This window comes from Chiloscyllium plagiosum, unplaced genomic scaffold, assembly GCF_037043375.1.
Source record: "Chiloscyllium plagiosum isolate Xiang-an unplaced genomic scaffold, Cpla_swu_hap1 HiC_scaffold_27, whole genome shotgun sequence".
Lineage (NCBI taxonomy): Eukaryota > Metazoa > Chordata > Chondrichthyes > Orectolobiformes > Hemiscylliidae > Chiloscyllium > Chiloscyllium plagiosum.
Window position 1 is genome coordinate 55,214,547 of NW_028270165.1, and position 18,619 is coordinate 55,233,165.

At 45.2% G+C, this 18,619-nt stretch overlaps 2 protein-coding genes across 2 annotated transcripts in view; one reads left to right on the forward strand and one right to left on the reverse strand.

Moving 5' to 3' along the window:
* LOC148144133 (uncharacterized) overlaps positions 1 to 18,619 on the forward strand; it is a 278,667-nt gene that overhangs the window by 221,523 nt on the left and 38,525 nt on the right.
* LOC148144176 (uncharacterized) lies at positions 479 to 16,524 on the reverse strand. Its single transcript, XM_087974615.1, has 2 exons — positions 16,473 to 16,524; positions 479 to 2,594 (listed from the first exon to the last, which is right to left on the reverse strand). The coding sequence occupies exon 2, from the start codon at positions 2,536 to 2,538 to the stop codon at positions 1,366 to 1,368; it is 1,173 nt and encodes a 390-aa protein (XP_087830741.1). The 5' UTR covers positions 2,539 to 2,594; positions 16,473 to 16,524; the 3' UTR covers positions 479 to 1,365.

Sequence of the window (18,619 nt, forward strand, 5' to 3'; positions counted from 1 at the left end):
TGAAACCTTTCAAGAGGTGAGTTCAACAAGACTGAACTATTCAAAGTTACTTGGACTCAATTTTAAAACTTACATCAGGACCGGTAGACATAGAGATGTACAGCACGGAAACAGACCCTTCAGTCCAAATCATCAACGCTGACAAGACATCCTAAATTAATTTGGTTCCATTTGTCAGTATTTGGCCCATTATCTTTCTGAACCCTTCCTGTTCATGTCCGAAACCAGATGCCTTCTCAGTGGTATAATTGTACCAGCCTCCACTTTCTCTGGAAACTCATTCCATACATGCACTACCCTCTGCGTAAAAACATTGCCCCTTACGTCCCTTTTAAATCTCTCACCCAGCCAAATAGCCTCTCCCTGCAGCTCAAACCCTCCAACCCCCGCCAACATCCTGGTAAATTGTTTCTGATACAGAAGTCAATGTTTTGGGAAGAACCCTTCTTCAGTCCTGAAGGAGGGTTAATACCCGAAATGCTAACTTTACCTCCTAATGCTACCTGGCTTGCTGCGTTCTCCCAGCCTCCTGCTTGCCTACTTTGGATTCCAGCAACCGCAATTATTTTTTGTTTCTAACAAATGGTGGAGCAGACTCAATGGGCTGAATGGCCTCATGTCTGCTCCAGTGGTCTTGTGGTCTTAGGTTTCTGCAGATTCTTAGGAACGTGCATTCCCAGACTCCGAGTAATGTCGCCCACTGGAAGCAAAGTTTATGGAATCACAGAATCCCTACAGAATGTAAACAGGCCTTTTGGACCAACAAGGCAACACCAACCCTCCATACAGTTACCCACTCAGACCTATTCTCTTAACCCTATTACTTTACATTTACTTGGAGAAGGTGAGGATTGCAGATGCTGGAGATCAGAGTCAAGAATGTGGTGCTGGAAAAGCACAGCAGATCAGGCAGCATCCGAAGACCAGGAGAATCCTGATGAAGGACTTATGCCCAAAACGTCGATTCTCCTGCGCCTTAGATGCTGCCTGACCTGCTATGCTTTTCCAGCACCACACTTTTGACCAGTCTACATTTACCCCTGACTACTGCACCACACTTACACATCCCTGAACACTATGGACAATTTGGCTAGGCTAACTCACCCTAACTTGTACATCTTTGTATTGTGGGAGCAAAAGCGGAACACCCGGAGGAAACCCATGCAGACACGGGATAATCAAACAGTAGATTCAAACCCGAATCCATGGCTCTATGAGGCAGCTGTGCTAACCACTGAGCCACCATGTCGCCCCGAGCCACTTTAGAGTTGCACTTGGGGGTGCGAGGCAGTGTGCAGTCCAGAAATTTTTTGACAATTGGTACAGTGGGAAAGTTGGTGGGCTTTTAAGAGTGGGGCACAAGGTTTAATCCACAGTAGCGTCACTGGCAGTATCCGATTGTTGGGAGCACTGGTGCCCCCGCTGGTGTCTTTGCAAGTTGCTGGAAAATGTGAACCTCTTGCCACACTCAGGGCAGCTGAATGGCCTCTCCCCTCTATGGACCCGCTGGTGGGTCAGCAGAGCAGAAGAATTGCTGAAGCCCTTCCTGCACTCAGGACAGTAGAACGGCCACTCTCCCATGTGGATCCGCTGGTGGGTCAGTTGGTGGGAGGAGCAGTTAAAGCGTTTCTCGCACTCTGGGCAGGAGAACGGCTTCTCCCCAGTGTGGACCCGCTGATGCCTCAGCAGGTGGGAGGAATTGCTGAAAGCCTTCCCGCACTCGCGACAGCTGAAGGGCCTCTCCCCCGTGTGGACCCGCCGGTGGGCCACGAGGTTGGAGGAGACTGCAAAGCCCTTCCCGCACACTGAGCAGGAGAATGGCTTCTCCCCGGTATGGACCCGCCGGTGGGTCAGCAGTTGGGAGGGCTGGGGAAAATTCTTCCCACACTCCGGGCAGGCAAATGGCCTCTCCCCAGTGTGGACCCGCTGGTGTGTCAGCAGGGAGGAGGAACTGCTGAAGCCCTTCCCACATTCAGGGCAGGGGAACGGCTTCTTGCCTGTGTGGACCCACTGGTGCCTCAGCAGGGCAGAGGAATCGCTAAAGGCCTTCCCGCACCCGGGGCAACTGAATGGCCGCTCCCCCGTGTGGACCCGCTGGTGCTTCAGCAGGTCAGAGGATTTGCTGAAGGCCTTCCCACAGTCAGAGCAGGGGAAGGGCCTCTCCCCGGTGTGGACACGCTGATGCGCCAGCAAGTGGGAGGAGTGGGTGAAGCTGTTCCCGCAGTCGGGGCAGGTGAATGGTCTCTCCCCAGTGTGGACTCGGCGGTGGTCCAGCAGGTGGCAAGAGCGGATAAATCCCTTCCCACACTCTGGGCAGGAGAACGGCCTCTCCCTGGTGTGACTGCGCTGATGAATTTCCAGGGCAGATGGGACACTGAAGCCTTTCCCGCAGTCACCACACTTCCACGGTTTCTCCATGGGGCGAGATTCCTCTGGTTTCTCCATGGCCAAAGCTTCAGCTGCACACAAACGCGTGTACAAACCCTCCCTGCCGTGAATTCCTCTTTCCAGGCTGCATAATTGTGAAAGGCTGCACATTCAATGCGCTGCCACAGTAGTGTCTCTCATCCAGCTCCACTGATGCTGAAAGCGTACTGAAACAGAAACCAAAGAATTTTGCTCTTTCTCACAGAATCATAGTCAAAAATCATTACAGTCCCAATGGATTGATTGACTGCCTGTCATTGACATGAAAATGAGGACTGCAGATGCTGGAGAGTCCGTCAAAATGTGTGGTGCTGGAAATACACAGCAGGTCAGGCAGCATCCAAGGAGCAGGAGAGTTGCTGTTTCGGGCATAAGCCCTTCAACTACTGAATTTGAAACTTCAGTCTTCAAATCTTCAAATGCATTGGAAAAAACAGATTATGAAAGTCATCACTGCCAGTCAGGGTAGAAATTCAGAACAAGCAATTCGACTTTATGCGGAACATTCTTTTCTTTTGGAATTCCATGAAATTGAAAGCACCATTACCCTCCTCTGATTGCTCTACATTTACACCTGATTAATGCATCTAACCTACACATCCTGGACACTATGGACAATTTAACATGGCTAATTCACCCAAACCAGCACATCTTTGGATAGTGGGAAGAAACAGGTGCACTGGAAGAAATCCGCCGCAAACACCAGACGGAGAATGTGCAATATCCACACAGACAACGGCCCCGAGGCTGGAATTGTATCTGGCTCTCTGGTGCCGTGAGGCAGCATCACTAACCACAGACACTGTACCTTCCTTTTCCAGTCCCGCCACCAAGTCACTCAGCTTGAGCTCACGCAAAGCACTAAGTTTAATTTTCGCTTCACACACACTGAACTTTCGGCCCGTCCCCACTTCCCCTACAGGAAATGCAAACAGCTGGGGGGTTGCCACATCAAATCCCTACAGTGCAGAATGAGGCCATTTGGCCCAACAACTCTCCATTTACCTCCGACTAATATACCTAATCCACACATCCCTGAACACTATGGGGCAATTGAGCATGGCCAATTCATCCTAACCTGTACATCTTTGGACTGTGGGAGGAAACCGGAGCATCTAGATGAAATCCACACAGCCACGGGGAGGACAATGTCTGTGTGGAGTTTGCACAGTCACCTGAAGCTGGAGTCAAATCCTTGTCCCTGGTGCTGTGAGGCAGCAGTGCTAACCACTGAGCCACATGCTGCCCGTGTGTGCTGAAAGAGATGCAATGTGGAACTTTATTGACTGTACCGCACAGTGGATTGTTGAGTAAGGTTGAGTCTCAAAGGATCTGGAAAGAGGTAGCTAACATTTAGGAGCGCATTGCGACAGATGCTGGAATCCGTCCTGAAAACAACAAATGCTGTAGATCACAGCTGGTCAGGCAGCGTCCACATAGAGAGAACAAGCTAACATTTCAGGTCTTCTTTGAGATTTATAAAATCTTGCTGGATACAGAGAAGGTGAATGCAGGGAGTCATTTCCCTGGAATGAGGGATTTCAAGACTAGCGGACATATTTTTAAGGTGAGAACAGAAAGATTTAAAAACAAAATAAGGGGTAACATTTTTACACAGAGTGCTTCACGTGTGGAATGAATTTCCAGAGGAAGTGGTAGATGCGCCTACAGTCACAACATTTAAATGACATTTGGATAAGTACATGAATAAGAAATGTTCAGAGGGATATTGGGCCAAGTACATGTAGGTGGGACTAGTTTAGTTTGGGATTATGGTCAACATGGACTGGTTGGACCGAAGGATCTGTTTCCGTGCTGCGTGACTCTGACTGGATATAGTGGATGTGGGGAAGATGTTTCCACCAGTAGGAGAAACGAGGACCAGAGAACACAGGCTCAGGGTGAAGGAATGCCTTCAGAACTGAGATGAGGAGGAAATTCTGCAGCCAGAGGATGGTGAATCTGTGGATCTCATTGCTGCAGAGCGCTGTGGAGGCCAAGTCGTTGAGGGCATTTAAGACAGGGATAGATAGGTCTTTGATAAGTAAGGGGATCAAGGGTTACGAGGAGAAGGCAACAGAATGGGGTTGAGAAACATATCGGCCATGATCGACTGGTGGAGCAGACTCAATGGGCCAAATGGCCTCATTCTGCTCTTGTATATTGTAGTCTTAAAACTGGGCAGATTACTGAAGTGGTTTTCATGAACAATTTCAGAGTCCTGAAGTAAAGCCGAAGAGGTGTACAGCACGGAAACAGACCCTTTAGTCCAACTCGTCCATGCCGACCAGTTATCCTAACCTAATCTCGTCCCATTTGCCAGGACTTGGCCACGATCGCTCTAAACCTTTCCTGTTCATATACCCATCCAGATGCCTTTTAAATGCCTTAGTTGTACATCCTCCATCACTTACTCTGACACTCATTCCATACATTCACCACCCTCTGCATGAAACACTTGTCCCTGAAGTCCCTTTTAAAATCTTTCCCCTCTCACTCTAAACCTATTCCCTCTAGTTCTGGACTCCACAACCCAGGGAGAAGACCTTGTCTGTTTATAAAATCATGAGGATTATGGATAGAATAAACGTGTCGAAGGTCTCCAGTCTGTAAATCAACCCTTCACCACCACTCTGTCTACTACCTTCAAACCAGATCTGTATCCAAATTGCTAGTTCTCCCTGTATTTCTCGAGATCTAACCTTGCTAACAAGTCTCTCATGAGGAACCTTGTTGAATGCCTTTTTTTTTATAGATATTTTTACAAGTTTACAAAAATAAACAAAACTCTCAGATATAAACATTGATATACAATTAGCTCAAATATACAATAACCATAATTTGACAAAAAAAGAAAAAAAAACAAAACAAAAAAAAAACAAAAAGAAAAAAAAAACACAAACAAACAAAACTCAACTATCTACTAATCTAACCTACAACTAACCAGGGTGTATATTTAAGTCTCTTACATGCTCGGGATGTGTTAACATCAGATATGATAAAACCCGTATTCGTGCGGGATTCCTCCCCCGAGGGGCCGCGGACCAGCCAGGTCTGTAGTCTCAATTAAATAAAAGCCCTTGTTAGGATAGCCGAAATATCTGTATTTATGTAATTCAAAAAGGGCTGCCATATTTTATAAAATAATTCGGTCTTTCGGTGCACCATATTTGTGAGGAAGTCAAGGGGAATACATTCCATAATTAGTCTGTGCCAATTTGAAAGTCCAGGGGGGGCCCTCCGCCACCCAGTTCATCAAAATATTTTTCCTTGCACAGAAAGAAAGAATAGAAAATAGTCTCTTCCCGTACGTGTCCAGGGAGGGAAAGTTCGAAAAGCCCAAGAGGAGAGATACGGGGTCCACTTTTATTTCCGTTCCTAAAATTTCTGTCAGGGTGCTTGCTACTTTAGTCCAATATCTACGGATCTTATGACAGGTCCATAAGCAATGTACAAGAGTGCCCACCTCTATTTTGCATTTAGGACACATTGGAGATGCTCCTGCCTTAAATTTTGCCAATCGAACCGGTGCTATATGGGCCCTATGAAGTATCTTCAGCTGGATAGCCTGGGTTCTGTTGCAAATAGTAATTCTTCTAGCATTTTCCCAGATATCATTCCACGTTTCTGTGGAGATTTCTAGTCCCAGATCCTGATCCCATGTTTTAAGCAGATTATCCATATCTCCCGATACTTCATCATGTAGCAAATGATAAATATTACTGACGGAAGATACCCCCACTGGTCGTAGGACACTACATTCTCTATCGGATTTATAAAGACTATCTAATAACGTAGTCTTCTTCTGTATAAAATCTCGAATTTGGAAGTATCGAAAGAGGTCTCCATTGGGTAATCCGAATTTCTGACGCAGCTGTCCGAAAGACATCAGGACCCCATCCTTAAATAAATCCCCGAGACATGAGATACCCCTGGATCTCCAGAGTTTAAAAGTGGCATCTGTTAACCCCGGTTGGAATCCCCATGCTCCCACTATCGGTGCATAGGGGGATGTTTTATGTGAATTACCCTCATTTTGCCGCATTATATTCCAGGCCTTGATTGTATTCAGTATTATAGGGTTTTTACAGTGATCTGTAATGATTTTCCTCTTGTCTGAGAATAAAAGGTTAATAAGTGGGTATTTTACTTGAGAAGCCTCGATGTCCAACCAGATTGATTGTGGATCAGACAAGACCCAATCAGCTATATAACTTAATAGGGAACTTAATTGATATTTCCTAAAATCTGGGAAGTCCAATCCACCCCTTGCCTGTGGAAGCTGTAGCTTCTTCAGCTTAATAAGGGGCCGCCTATGGTTCCAGATAAAGGAACTCAGCCAGCCGTATAATTTACATAAAGCTGTCCTCGGCAGCATCACCGGAAGCATTCTCATAGGATATAGGAGACGGGGCAGGATATTCATTTTGATTAATGCTGTTCTACCCAACCAGGAAATTGGCAGGTCTCCCCATCGCTGGAGGTCCTGCCTTATCCTTTCCAATAAATACACAAAATTAGCCTTATACAACTGACCAAATACTGGGGTAATAAAAATGCCTAAATATAAGAAACCCTCCAGGGACCAGCGAAAGGGAAAAAGGGAACCGTCCGCTAAGCGGGGTATCACAGCAAGGCCACCCATTGGCATAGCCTCCGATTTTGAAAAGTTAATTTTATAACCTGAGAATGCACTAAATGTATTAATAACTTGGATTAAGCGAGGTATGGACGTCAAAGGGTTACTGAGGAATAGAAGAACATCATCTGCATAAAGGGTAATTTTATGTTTACCTGTACCAATCCTTGGGGCCACTATATTAGGATCAGCTCGTATAGCTTCTGCTAGTGGTTCAATTATTAGCGTGAATAACAATGGCGAGAGGGGACATCCCTGACGGCAGCCCCTACCCACACTGAAGCTATCCGAGCCTAATCCATTGGTAACCACAACTGCTTTGGGATCACTATACAATGTTGAGATCCATTTGGTAAACACCTGTCCAACACCAAACCTCTCCAATGTGTAAAACAAATATGACCATTCGACCCTATCAAATGCCTTTTCCGCGTCTAATGAAACCACTACTCCTGGTATCTTTCCCTGATGACAAGCTTGAATCATATTCAGAGCACTTCTAACATTATTGGATGATCTACGGCCCTTAATAAACCCCGTCTGATCCTCCTTTATAATATGTGGCAGTATCCTTTCTAATCTCAGTGCTAACGTTTTAGAGAGGATTTTAAAATCTACATTTAGCAAGGATATTGGTCTGTATGATGTACAATCTTCTGGGTCTTTTCCTTTTTTAAGGATAAGAGAGATATTTGCCTCTTTCAACGAAGGCGGGAGACAGCCCTGACTATATGCATAGTTATACATATCCATAAGTGGACCAACCAGTATTTCTGTAAATTCTTTATAGAATTCAGCTTGAAAGCCATCTGGGCCCGGCGTCTTACCATTTTGAAGGTGCCTAATTGCATCAACTATTTCTTGGGGTGTAAGAGGAGCATTTAGGACCGATACTTGTTCCGGAGTTAGGTCTGGAAAAGTCAAATTTTAAAAAAATGACTGCATCCTCTTCGTCCTATCTTCACAATCCTGTGATTTATATAACTCAGAATAGAATTTTCTAAAGGTCGCATTAATCTTTTTATGATCATGAGTCAAAATACCCGTACTTTCCTTGATAGACGTAATAGTCTGAGGGACCTTTTTTTCTTTGCAAGAAATGCTAAGTATCTACCCGGTTTGTCGCCATATTCATATAACCTTTGCTTTGCAAATAATATTTCCCTCTTAGCCGTTTGAGTAAGTGTAGTATTTAGAGCTGTCCTAAGAGCTGTAATCCTTTGCAATTTAATAATAGAGGGTCTATCAGTGTATGCTGTTTCAGCCGCTTTTAAGCGGGCTTCAAGCAGACGCTGTTGTTCTCCCTTTAATTTCTTCTGGGTCGCAGAGTAGGAGATGATCAAGCCTCGCGTGTAAGCTTTGATGGTCTCCCACATCATTGACGGGTTGCTAGCTGTACCTGAATTAATTTCTAAAAAAGTTTTAAATTCTTGCGAGAAGTACTTTACAAATTTACTATCTTTCATTAAGAAGGGGTCCATACGCCAATGCCGAGGGGATGTCCCACTGTTCCTCGCCTTAGTTTCCATATATACAGCAGCGTGGTCAGAAATTGCTATATTACCTATTTTACAGGATGATATGGAATTTAAAAAAATTGAGGGGGCAAAAAACATATCAATTCTGGTGTGACATTTATGTGGATTAGAGTAGAAAGAAAAATCTCTACCCTGTGGATGAAGACATCTCCATACATCTACTAATCCTAATTCTTTGTTCAGATCCATCAATTGTCTATATCTGGGAGATACTCCTGCAGTACTCTTGGGAATCCTGTCTATTTCCGGATCCATAATACAATTAAAGTCTCCCCCTATAATTATATGACGGGCATCAAAAGCCATCAATTTTGAAAAGGCTTCCGTTATAAATTTAAAGGGGTGTGCTGGGGGGCAGTACAAATTTAAAATCCCATATTCCTCTCCATTTATGAGAGCTTTAATCAAGATATATCGTCCAGATTCGTCTTTTATCTGCTTTAGGATTTTGAAAGGGAAATTCTTCCGAACAAGAATAACAACTCCCCTGCTTTTTGAGCTAAAAGAAGAAAAAAAGGCCTGATCAAATCCGCCCTGTCGTAATTTCAAGTGTTCTTTATCTGACAGGTGTGTCTCCTGTAGGAGAGCTATATCAACTCTTTCCTTCTTAAGATTTGATAATATTTTCTTCCTTTTAAGTGGCGAATTACTCCCCTTGACATTCCAGGTGCACCACTTAACCGATTGATGAACCATAATCCTCTGGGCCAATCCGAGACCCCTCGGGAGGGGGAACCCTATCCAGAACATCCCGAGCATGGAACATGTAAAATTTACAAAAATAAACCCTCTTTAATACACCCACAACAATACAGTAAAAAACTATTTCTAAATAAAAAAAATATAAAACGTATCTAAGTGGAGACTTTCCCCCTTGTTCCCAGGGGGCATCACTTCCTCTCCAAAAATCCCTCATATCCTCTCCCAACCGATGCCCCACCCTTGACCCAGGCACTCCTCAATCAAATGAGGAAAATTCAAATATAATACAAAGCTAGAGTTAACAGTGAGCACCCCACCCCCACCCCTACCAACACCTGGGTATATTTGGTAATGTTAATACCATATATAAACATATAACTATAAAATTACCAGTTCAACAAATAATAATTAAATATGATAATACAAAATAACGAAGGGAAAAACAACCCCGCTCCTAAAGACAGAGGTAAAATCGAATAAGGTAACCACCTCCCCCCACCAACATTAACCAAATCCCCCAGCTTACATATACATATATATACACACACACACACACACACACATATACATACACCTCTCATATATACATAAAATAATAACAGAAAACAACTCCAAGGCGGGGGGGGGGAGGGGATATAAACCAAAACGGGGGGGGGGGGGGGGAAGGCAGACCAACATCCATTATGTCCTACAGTTTATCTAAGAGAGTCCAAGAATTCCTTAGCCTTTTCTGGTGATCCAAAGTTATATACAGATCCTTCATGGTTAAAGCGTAACATCGCTGGGTAGCGTAAGGAGTACTGTACATTTAAGTCCCTGAAACGCTTCTTCGCCTCGTCGAATGCCTTCCTCTTTCGAACCAGAGCCGGGGAAAAGTCCTGAAATAGCATGATCTTGGATCCTTTGTAGATCATAGCTTGGGGGTCTTTTCCGAGATTTCTAGAGGCTTCTAGGAGTATCTGCCTCTCCTTGTAGCTCTGCAGCCGGAACAGGACCGGGCGTGGGCGCTGGTTCGAGCCGGGCCCGCGTATTGCTACCCGGTAGGCCCATTCCACCCTTACCTGGCCTGATCCAGCTTGCAGATTTAAAAGTTGTGGCAGCCACTGCTCCAGGAATGCTGTAAGCTGGCCTTCCTCTTCCCGTTCGGGAAGGCCCAGCAAACGAATATTTTTTCGGCGACCTCGATTATCGAGGTCGTCAATATGATTTTCCAAGGTCCGGACTCGCTGCTCGAGAGTCCGGACCTGATCCACGGCCGATTGAGCGGTTGTCTCCGAGGTCGCGGCCTTTAGCTCCGCCCCTCCGACTCGGCGTTGAATTTCTTCAATTTCACGGTCGTGCTTCTTCAGCGCGGCCGACAACGACTCCCAACGATTTCTGGATTCGACGATAAAGGCATCGATCTTCGAGTCAAGCTTGGAAAGCATTTCTGCAAGGCTTGCTACTGTTGGTAAGTCCCCCGGGGCGGCTGTGGACGCCTCTGCTGCAGTTGGAGAGTGTGGGGGAGGGGTTCCTGCTTGCTGAGAGCTGCGGGCTCCCTTCCCTTTAGTCATTTTAACTTAGGATAAAGTTGCTTAAATATAATATTGCACAACTAATTGAGTTACTAAACTGTTAAAAATGATTTATAAATGATTTGGTGAGCTTGGTAGGGGGTAGGTGACCCACTGTGCCCAAGTCTTGGGAGGAGCACTATAGACTCAGTCTTACTGGGTCGCCGCCATCTTGGATCCCCCCGTTGAATGCCTTTCTGAAGTCCATGGAGATCATGTCGACTGCTCTGCCCTCGTCAATCCCTTGCTGCTTCTTCAAAAAATTCAATCAAGTTCGTGAGGCATGATTTCTCACGCATAAAGCCATGCTGACTATCCCTAATCAGTCCTTGCCTTTCCAAATACATGTAAATCCTGTCTCTCAGGATTACCTCCAACCACTTGCCCTCCGGCAATGTCAGGCTCACTGGTTGATAGTTCCCTGGCTTTTCCTTGCAATCTTTCTTAAATATTGGTACCACGTTAGACAACCTCCAGTCTTTCATCACCTCACTTGTGACTACCGATGGTACAAATACCTCAGCAAGGGACCCAGCAATCACTTCTCCAGCTTCCCACAGAGTTCTAGGGTACAACTGTTCAGGTTCTGGAGATTTATCCACTTGCATGCATTTCAAGACATCCAGCACCACCTCCTTTGTAGTATGGACATTTTTACATTTTTCAAGATATCATCATCTGTTTCCACACATTCTATTTCTTCCATGTCCTTCCCTACAGTAAACACTGATGCAAAATACTTGTTTATTATCACCCCCAACTCCTGCAGCTCCACACATCGGCTGTCTTGCTGATCTTTGAGGGGCCCTGTTCTCTCCCCAGTTACCCTTTTCTCCTTAATAAAACCCTTTGGATTCTCCTTAACTCTACTTGTCGAAGCTATCTCATGTTCCCTTTTTGCCCTCCTGAGTTTACTCTTAAGTATAATCCAACTGCTTTGTACTGTCAGGATTCACTCGATCTCTCCTGTCTATACTTGTCATATGCTTCCTTCTTTTTCTGAACCAAAAGCTCAATTCCTCTCGTCATTCAGCATTCACTACACCTACCAGCCTCCCCTTTCACCCTGGGTTCCAGATGAGAGTGGTGCTGGAAAAACACAGCAGTTCAGGCAGCATCCAAGGAGCAGGAAAATCGATGTTTTGGGCAAAAGCCCTTCATCTAATCTAGAATCTGGTTTCCAGCATCTGCAGTCCTTGTTTTTACCTAGTTTTTCCCCTTTCACCCTAACAGGAATCTACTGTCTCTGGACTCTGTTTCTTATTTTTGAAGGCTTCCCATTTTCTAGCCATCCCTTTTCCTGCGAACATCTGCTCCCAGTTAGCTTTTGAAAGATCTTGCCTAATACCAAGTTAGCCATCCTCCAATTTAGATCTGGTCTATAGTTTATCATCACTCTTTTATAGCTCATAGAATTATGGTCACTGGCCCCAAAGTGCTCCTCCACTGACAGCTCAGTCACCTGCTCTGCCTTATTTCCCAAGAGTAGGTCACGGTTTGCACCTTCACTAGTCAGAACATCCACTTACTGAATCAGAAAATTTTCTTGTACACATTTAAATTCCTCCTTAACTCTACTTGTCGAAGCTATCTCATTTTCCCTTTTTGCCCTCCTGAGTTTCCTCTTAAGTGTACTCCAACTGCCTTTGTACTGCCTTTAAACACTATAGCAGTCCCAGTCTATGTTTGGAAAGTTAAAATTCCTGACCATAACCACTCTATTATTATTACAGATAACTGAAATCTCCTTACAATTTTTTTCTCAATTTCCCTCTGACTATTAGGGAGTCAGTAATAAAATCCCAATAAGGTGATCATCCCTTTTCTTATTTCTCAGTTCCACCCAAATAAGCTTCCTGCATGTATTCCCAGGAATATCCTCCCTAAGCACAGTAATATATCCCTTATCAAAAAAGCCACTCTCCCTCCTCTCCTGTCCCCCTTTCTATCCTTCCAATACCATGTGTGTTCTAGAACATTAAGCTGCCAGTGCTGTCCATCCTTGAGCCATGTTTCTGTAACTGCCATGATATCTCAGTCCCAAGTTCCTAACCATCATCTGCCTTCCCTGTTTGGCCTCTTGCAATTGAAATAAATGCAGTTTAATTTACCAGTCCTACCTTGTTCTCTGCTTTGTTACTTCCTGCTCTGATTGTTTAACTCAGTCCCTTTCCCAACTGGACCAGTCACAGACTGATCTCTTTCCTCACTATTTCTCTGGGTCCCAGCAATCCCTGCCCCCCACCCACCCTACCTTACTAGTTTAAATCCTCCTGAGCAGTTCTCGCAAATCTCGCCGCAAAATATTAGTCCCCTTCCAATTCGGGTGCAATCCATCCTTCTTGTCCAGGTCTTTTCTACCCCAGAAGAGATTCCAATATTCACATTTTTGGATCCTTTCTCCCATGCACCAGTTCCTCAGCCACGCATTCATCTGCCCTGTCCACCTATTCTCACCCTCAATAGGAACATTCACCATTAACTGGTTAAGTCCTGGATTGCTTTCCTAAAATGCAACACCTCACGTTCGTCTAAATTAAACTCCATCTGCCAATCCTCGGTCCATTATTCCATCCGATCGATTATAATTTATAGCAAACTCTCTTTCCTCCCTTATTCCCTAAAAGCTGAAAATCTCCATCCCACACACTCTCCTTTCATTCTCATTTTACTGAACCTAATCCCTGCTCTGCCTCATCCTGGAAAGTCTGGTTCATGCTGATTAACAGGCCTACACTCAGGGGGGATTTAATTGAAACATAAGAATGCTGAATGGCTTGGACAGAGTGCATGTTGGGGGAGATGTTTCCAGTGGTAGGAGAGATGGGGACTCGAGGGCACAGTCTTCGAGTAAACGGAAGATCTTTTCGAACGGAGATAAGGAGAAACTTCTTCAGCCAGACAGTGGCGAATCTATGAAATTTACTGCCACAGAAAGCTGCGGTAGCCAAGTCACTGAGTATATTTAAGACTGAAACAGATGATAGGTTCTTGAGTATCAAGGGGAGAAAGCTGGAGAATGGGGTTGAGAAATTTATCAGCCCTGATTGAATGGTGGAGCAGACCCAGTGGGCTGATTGGCCTAATTTCTGCTCCTGTGTCTTATGGTCTCTTGCTGTTCTGGACACAGTGAGAGAAACTTGGGAGCAGGAGTAGGCCATTTGGTCTTTCAAGCCTGCACCAGCGTTCAACAGATCATGACTGGACATTAATCTACCTACATCTAGGTGGATACACTGGGATTTTTTTTCACTGGAGCATAGAGGTGACCTCACAGAGGATTATAAAATCACGAAGGATAGAGATGTCCTTTCGCTCAGATGTGAGCATCAAGATTAGGGAGCACATTTTTAAGGCGAGAGGAGAAAGATTTTAAAAAGACATCAGAAGCACCCTTTTTTTAAGAGAGTAGTTTGTGTGTGGAATGAATGTCCAGAGAAAGCCCAGAGGTCAGATCAGTTTTCCTTCGTGTGAATCCAAGGAAAGCGATGGGATCAGACGTAGGACCAGGCCGTGCACTCAGAGCATGGGCAGATCAACTGACAGAGGTCTTCTCGCACACCTTCAACCTCTCCCTGCAGCAGGCCATTGTCCCTGCCTGTTTCAAGAGGGCCAACATCATCCCTGTGCCTCAGAAGACTCATGCAGCACGTCTCAATGACTACCGCCCAGTTGCCTTAACTTCGGTGGTCATGAATTGCTTTGAAAAGTTGGTCATGGCATTAATCAACTCCAGCCTTCCCACTACTCTTGCCCCACTCCAATTTGCCTATCGGGAAATTGGGATCCACGTCAGATGCCATATTATTTGCCCTTCCCTCCTCCCTAGAACATCTTGACACCAAGAACAGGTACGTAAGAATCCTACTTGACTACAGTTCAGCCTTCAACACTGTTATCCCCTCGAGACTGATTACTAAACTTAGTGATCTCGGACTAAGCCCCACTCTCTGCAACTAGATCCTCAGTTTCCTGACCCACAGGCCACAATCAGTGAAGACTGGGGACAATATTTGATCCTCACTAACACTGGAGTCCTCCAGGGGTGCATACTCAGCCCCCTACTGTACTCACTGTATACCCATGACTGCGTCACCAAATACAAGACTAATGCCATTTACAAGTTCACTGGCACCACTATAGTCAGTCAAATCTCAGATGGCAACAAAACAGACTGCAGACGGGAGATGGAAGACCTGGAAAAATGATGCACTGAAAACAAACTAGATCTCAATGCTAGCAAAATCAAGAAACTAGTTATTGACTTTTGGCAGGATGTTACTCATGCCCCCATACACATTAACAGCACAGAGGTGGAATGAGAGGAGAGTGTCAAGCTCCTGGGAGTGGTCATCCACAACAAGCTGTCTTGGATGTATCACGACCTGGTATGGCAACTGTACCATTGAAGATTGGAGACGGTTACAGAGAGTGGTGAACTCAGCCCGGAAAATCACAAAGGCCAACCTCCCATCTATAGAATCCATCTACCAGGCCTGCTGTCAAGGGAAGCCGCCAGCATTCTGAAAGATCCATCCCACTCTGGCAATGTTTGTCTACAACCTCTACCATCGAGGAGAAGGTACAGAAGCCTGAACAAACGCACCAGCCAGTTTTGTAACAGTTTCTACCCTACTATTGTTAGAACACTGAATGGACTCTCAAACTCTCAGGATTTGCCTGAACCTTTGTTTTTGTTTTTGCCGCTGTTTACCTATTATTTACTATGCTACTTAACTGTGTGATCGCAAGACAACGCTTTTCACTGTGCCGCAGTACATGTGACAATAAATAAATTCAATTCAGTTCAAGTGGTGGATGTAGTCCAGTTAAAAGGGTTAAAAAGCATTTGGATCAGCACATGAATAGGAATGGTTCGGAGAGATGTGGGCCAAACACTGGCAGGTGCAACTAGTTTAGTTTGAGAACATAGTCAGCATGGACTAGTTGGATAGAACAGTCTGTTTCTGCACTGTCTGACTGTCTAACTGTTCTATACTGGTCTTAAACCCATTTTCTTGCCTCCCCCCATGACCATCCACTTCCTTGTTGTCGAAAATTCAAATGACCTCAGCCTTGAATATATTCAATGAACTCCCCCCCCCAACTGCAGGAAGACATCGCCACCTCTGAATTCTTCTTGCTAATGTACCACTTGTCTTGCTCATTGCTTGCTGGTATAGAAGGACGCTGAGGCCTGTTTGTACATCAACACATCATTCCTGATGAAGGGCTCGAGCCTGAAATGTCGAATCTCCTGCTCCTCAGATGCTGCCTGTACCTGCTATGCTTTTCCAGCGCTACACTTTTCGACTCTGATCTCCAGCATATGCAGTCCTCACTTTCTTCACATCCCAAAATATCACTATTTAAGGAATGCGTCTCCTTTCTGCTTTTTTTTTAAAAAAAAACAGCAAATGCGATAACTTCAAATTGTGCTACTACATTTGCCACGTGTTTGCTAACTAAGACACAATCTTGGCCCAACTTTTCCAGACTCTCTCCCCTCGCCGGGATTCACTCCCTTTCCTTTCAATTGCTGCAAAACAAAAATTGAACCCCAGAATGAAATCAAATGGAAACGGGGGTAAGAAAAGAGAGTGCCGTACTCACAAATGTTCGACAGAGGAAAGAAGTTGCAGTCTCGGGTGAAGCTCAATCTTCATTCAGAGAGGAACAACAGCAGTAGCAGCTTCAGAAGCTCATGGGCAAACTTCCGTATTCAGACAATAGCAAGGCTCTGATTGACAAAGGAACCAGGCTCCTTCCGGTCATCCCGAGCTCCCCATTGGCCCATCAAAAGAAGGTCGCGGTCCGTAATTGCGGACAGCGTGGGGCATGCGCAGTTCTTATTAACGCCTTTGAACATGCGCAGTACTTACTGACACCGAGGCGTATGCGAAGTGTGGTCTGTGGCGATGCTGACAAGATTTTGTACCCGAATGTCAAATGTCAACAGGAGTTTAAAAAAAGCTGAAGCCATATTTTTTTAAACCTGTAGCTCGACATTTTATTGTGTTTGCATTTTGTGTGACTCCTCAACTTTTGAATGTCTTTTCCCTAGAGTAGGGGAGTCCCCTCGAGGCATAGATTTCGGTTGAGAGGGAAAAGATTTAAAGGGACTCAGGGTCAGAAAAAAACAGTTTGAAAGTTAATTCCCCTCAACAAATGCCCCCTCTTATGCCCTGAACAAGATAGATTGTTCACAGCCTATTAATCATGAGTAGCAATGATGTTGTGAAACTTAGAAGGGTTCAAAAACGATTTACAAATATGTTGCAAAGGTTGGAGGGGTTCAGTTGCAGGGAGAGGCTGAATAGGCTGGAGCTGTTTTTCATACAGCGTTGGATGCTGAGGGTTTATAAAACCTTATAGAGATTTATAAAATCATGAGGGGCATTGATAGGTTAAATAAACAAGATCTTTTCGCTGGGGTGGGAGAGTCCAGAACTAGAGGGCATTCATTTTGGGTGAGAGGGAAAAGATATAAAAAGGACCTGAGGGGCAAATTTTTCACGCAAAGGGTGGTGCATGTATTGAATTAGCTGCCAGAAGAAGTGGTGGAGGCTGGTACAATTACAAAATTTAAAAGACATTTGGATGGGTATATGGGCCAAAATTAATTTAAGATACCTGGTCAGCATGGACCGACGGGTTTGTACAACTCTATGGTTCTATTTCTGCATAGTCAGAATCAATTTCACAAGACTAGGAATAGGCCGTCCACAAATTACACCCTGTCCTCAACTGTGGGCTAACTGGACATATTTGAATGCAAGTTTCAGAAAGATGTCTGCAGCTTTTCTATAAAGTTGAACATGCTTTCATGATATTTCTGAATATATCATTTTAGCTATTCTCAATTTTAAAGATCAGTCATTTCTCGTGCAGCCGTGTCTACCAGGTAGAGTCATCAACATCCATTCTCTTTCTCTCTTCCTCGAAGGGTTTGATACAGCGATCGAAGAGGGTTTGAGGCATCCGCAAGGACAGGGAGTGGGTGGAAGAGAAGGAGAGAGAATGGACAGAGGGGGCAGAGTGTCAGGGGGTGAGAGAGATAATTGACAGGGGGACAGAGGGTGGGAGGATGAGAACACTGGGGGGAACAGAGGGTGATGGGAATGGAGAAGATTGTGGGGACCGATGATGGGGGAAAGAGACTGGTGGGCATAGGTGGGTAGGAAGAGAATGCAGGGCAGAGGGTGGGGGTTGAGAGAGAATGGACGGGGACAGTGGGTGAGGAGAGATTGGACAGGGGGGCAGAGGGTGGGGGGGGAGAGACTGCCCAAATCCCACCTTCCCCAGGACCGGTGTTGATATCTTACGAACTGGAACCCACTCCTCCCACAGCAGACCTGTGTCAATCATTTCTCAATATATACGTGGCAAAAGCAGTAGAATCATAATTCTGACAGGTCATTCGGCCCATCGAATTCACACTGACATTCCAAATAGCATCCCATCCAGACCCATCTGCTGACCCTACAGCCCTGCAGTTCCTCATGGCTAACCCACTCTAATCTGCACACTTCAGCATGGCCAATCCACCCGAAACTGCAGATCTTTGGACTGTGGGAGGAAACCAGAGCACTCGCAGGTAACCTACCCAGACACAAGGAGGAGGACGTGCCAAAGTCCACACAGACAGTTGCCCAAGGATGGAATCAAACATGAACCCCTGGCACTGTGAGGCAGCGGTACTAACCACTGAGCCACTGTGCCGTCCAGAGTTAGCTTTTAACTTTTCACGCAGCCTCAGC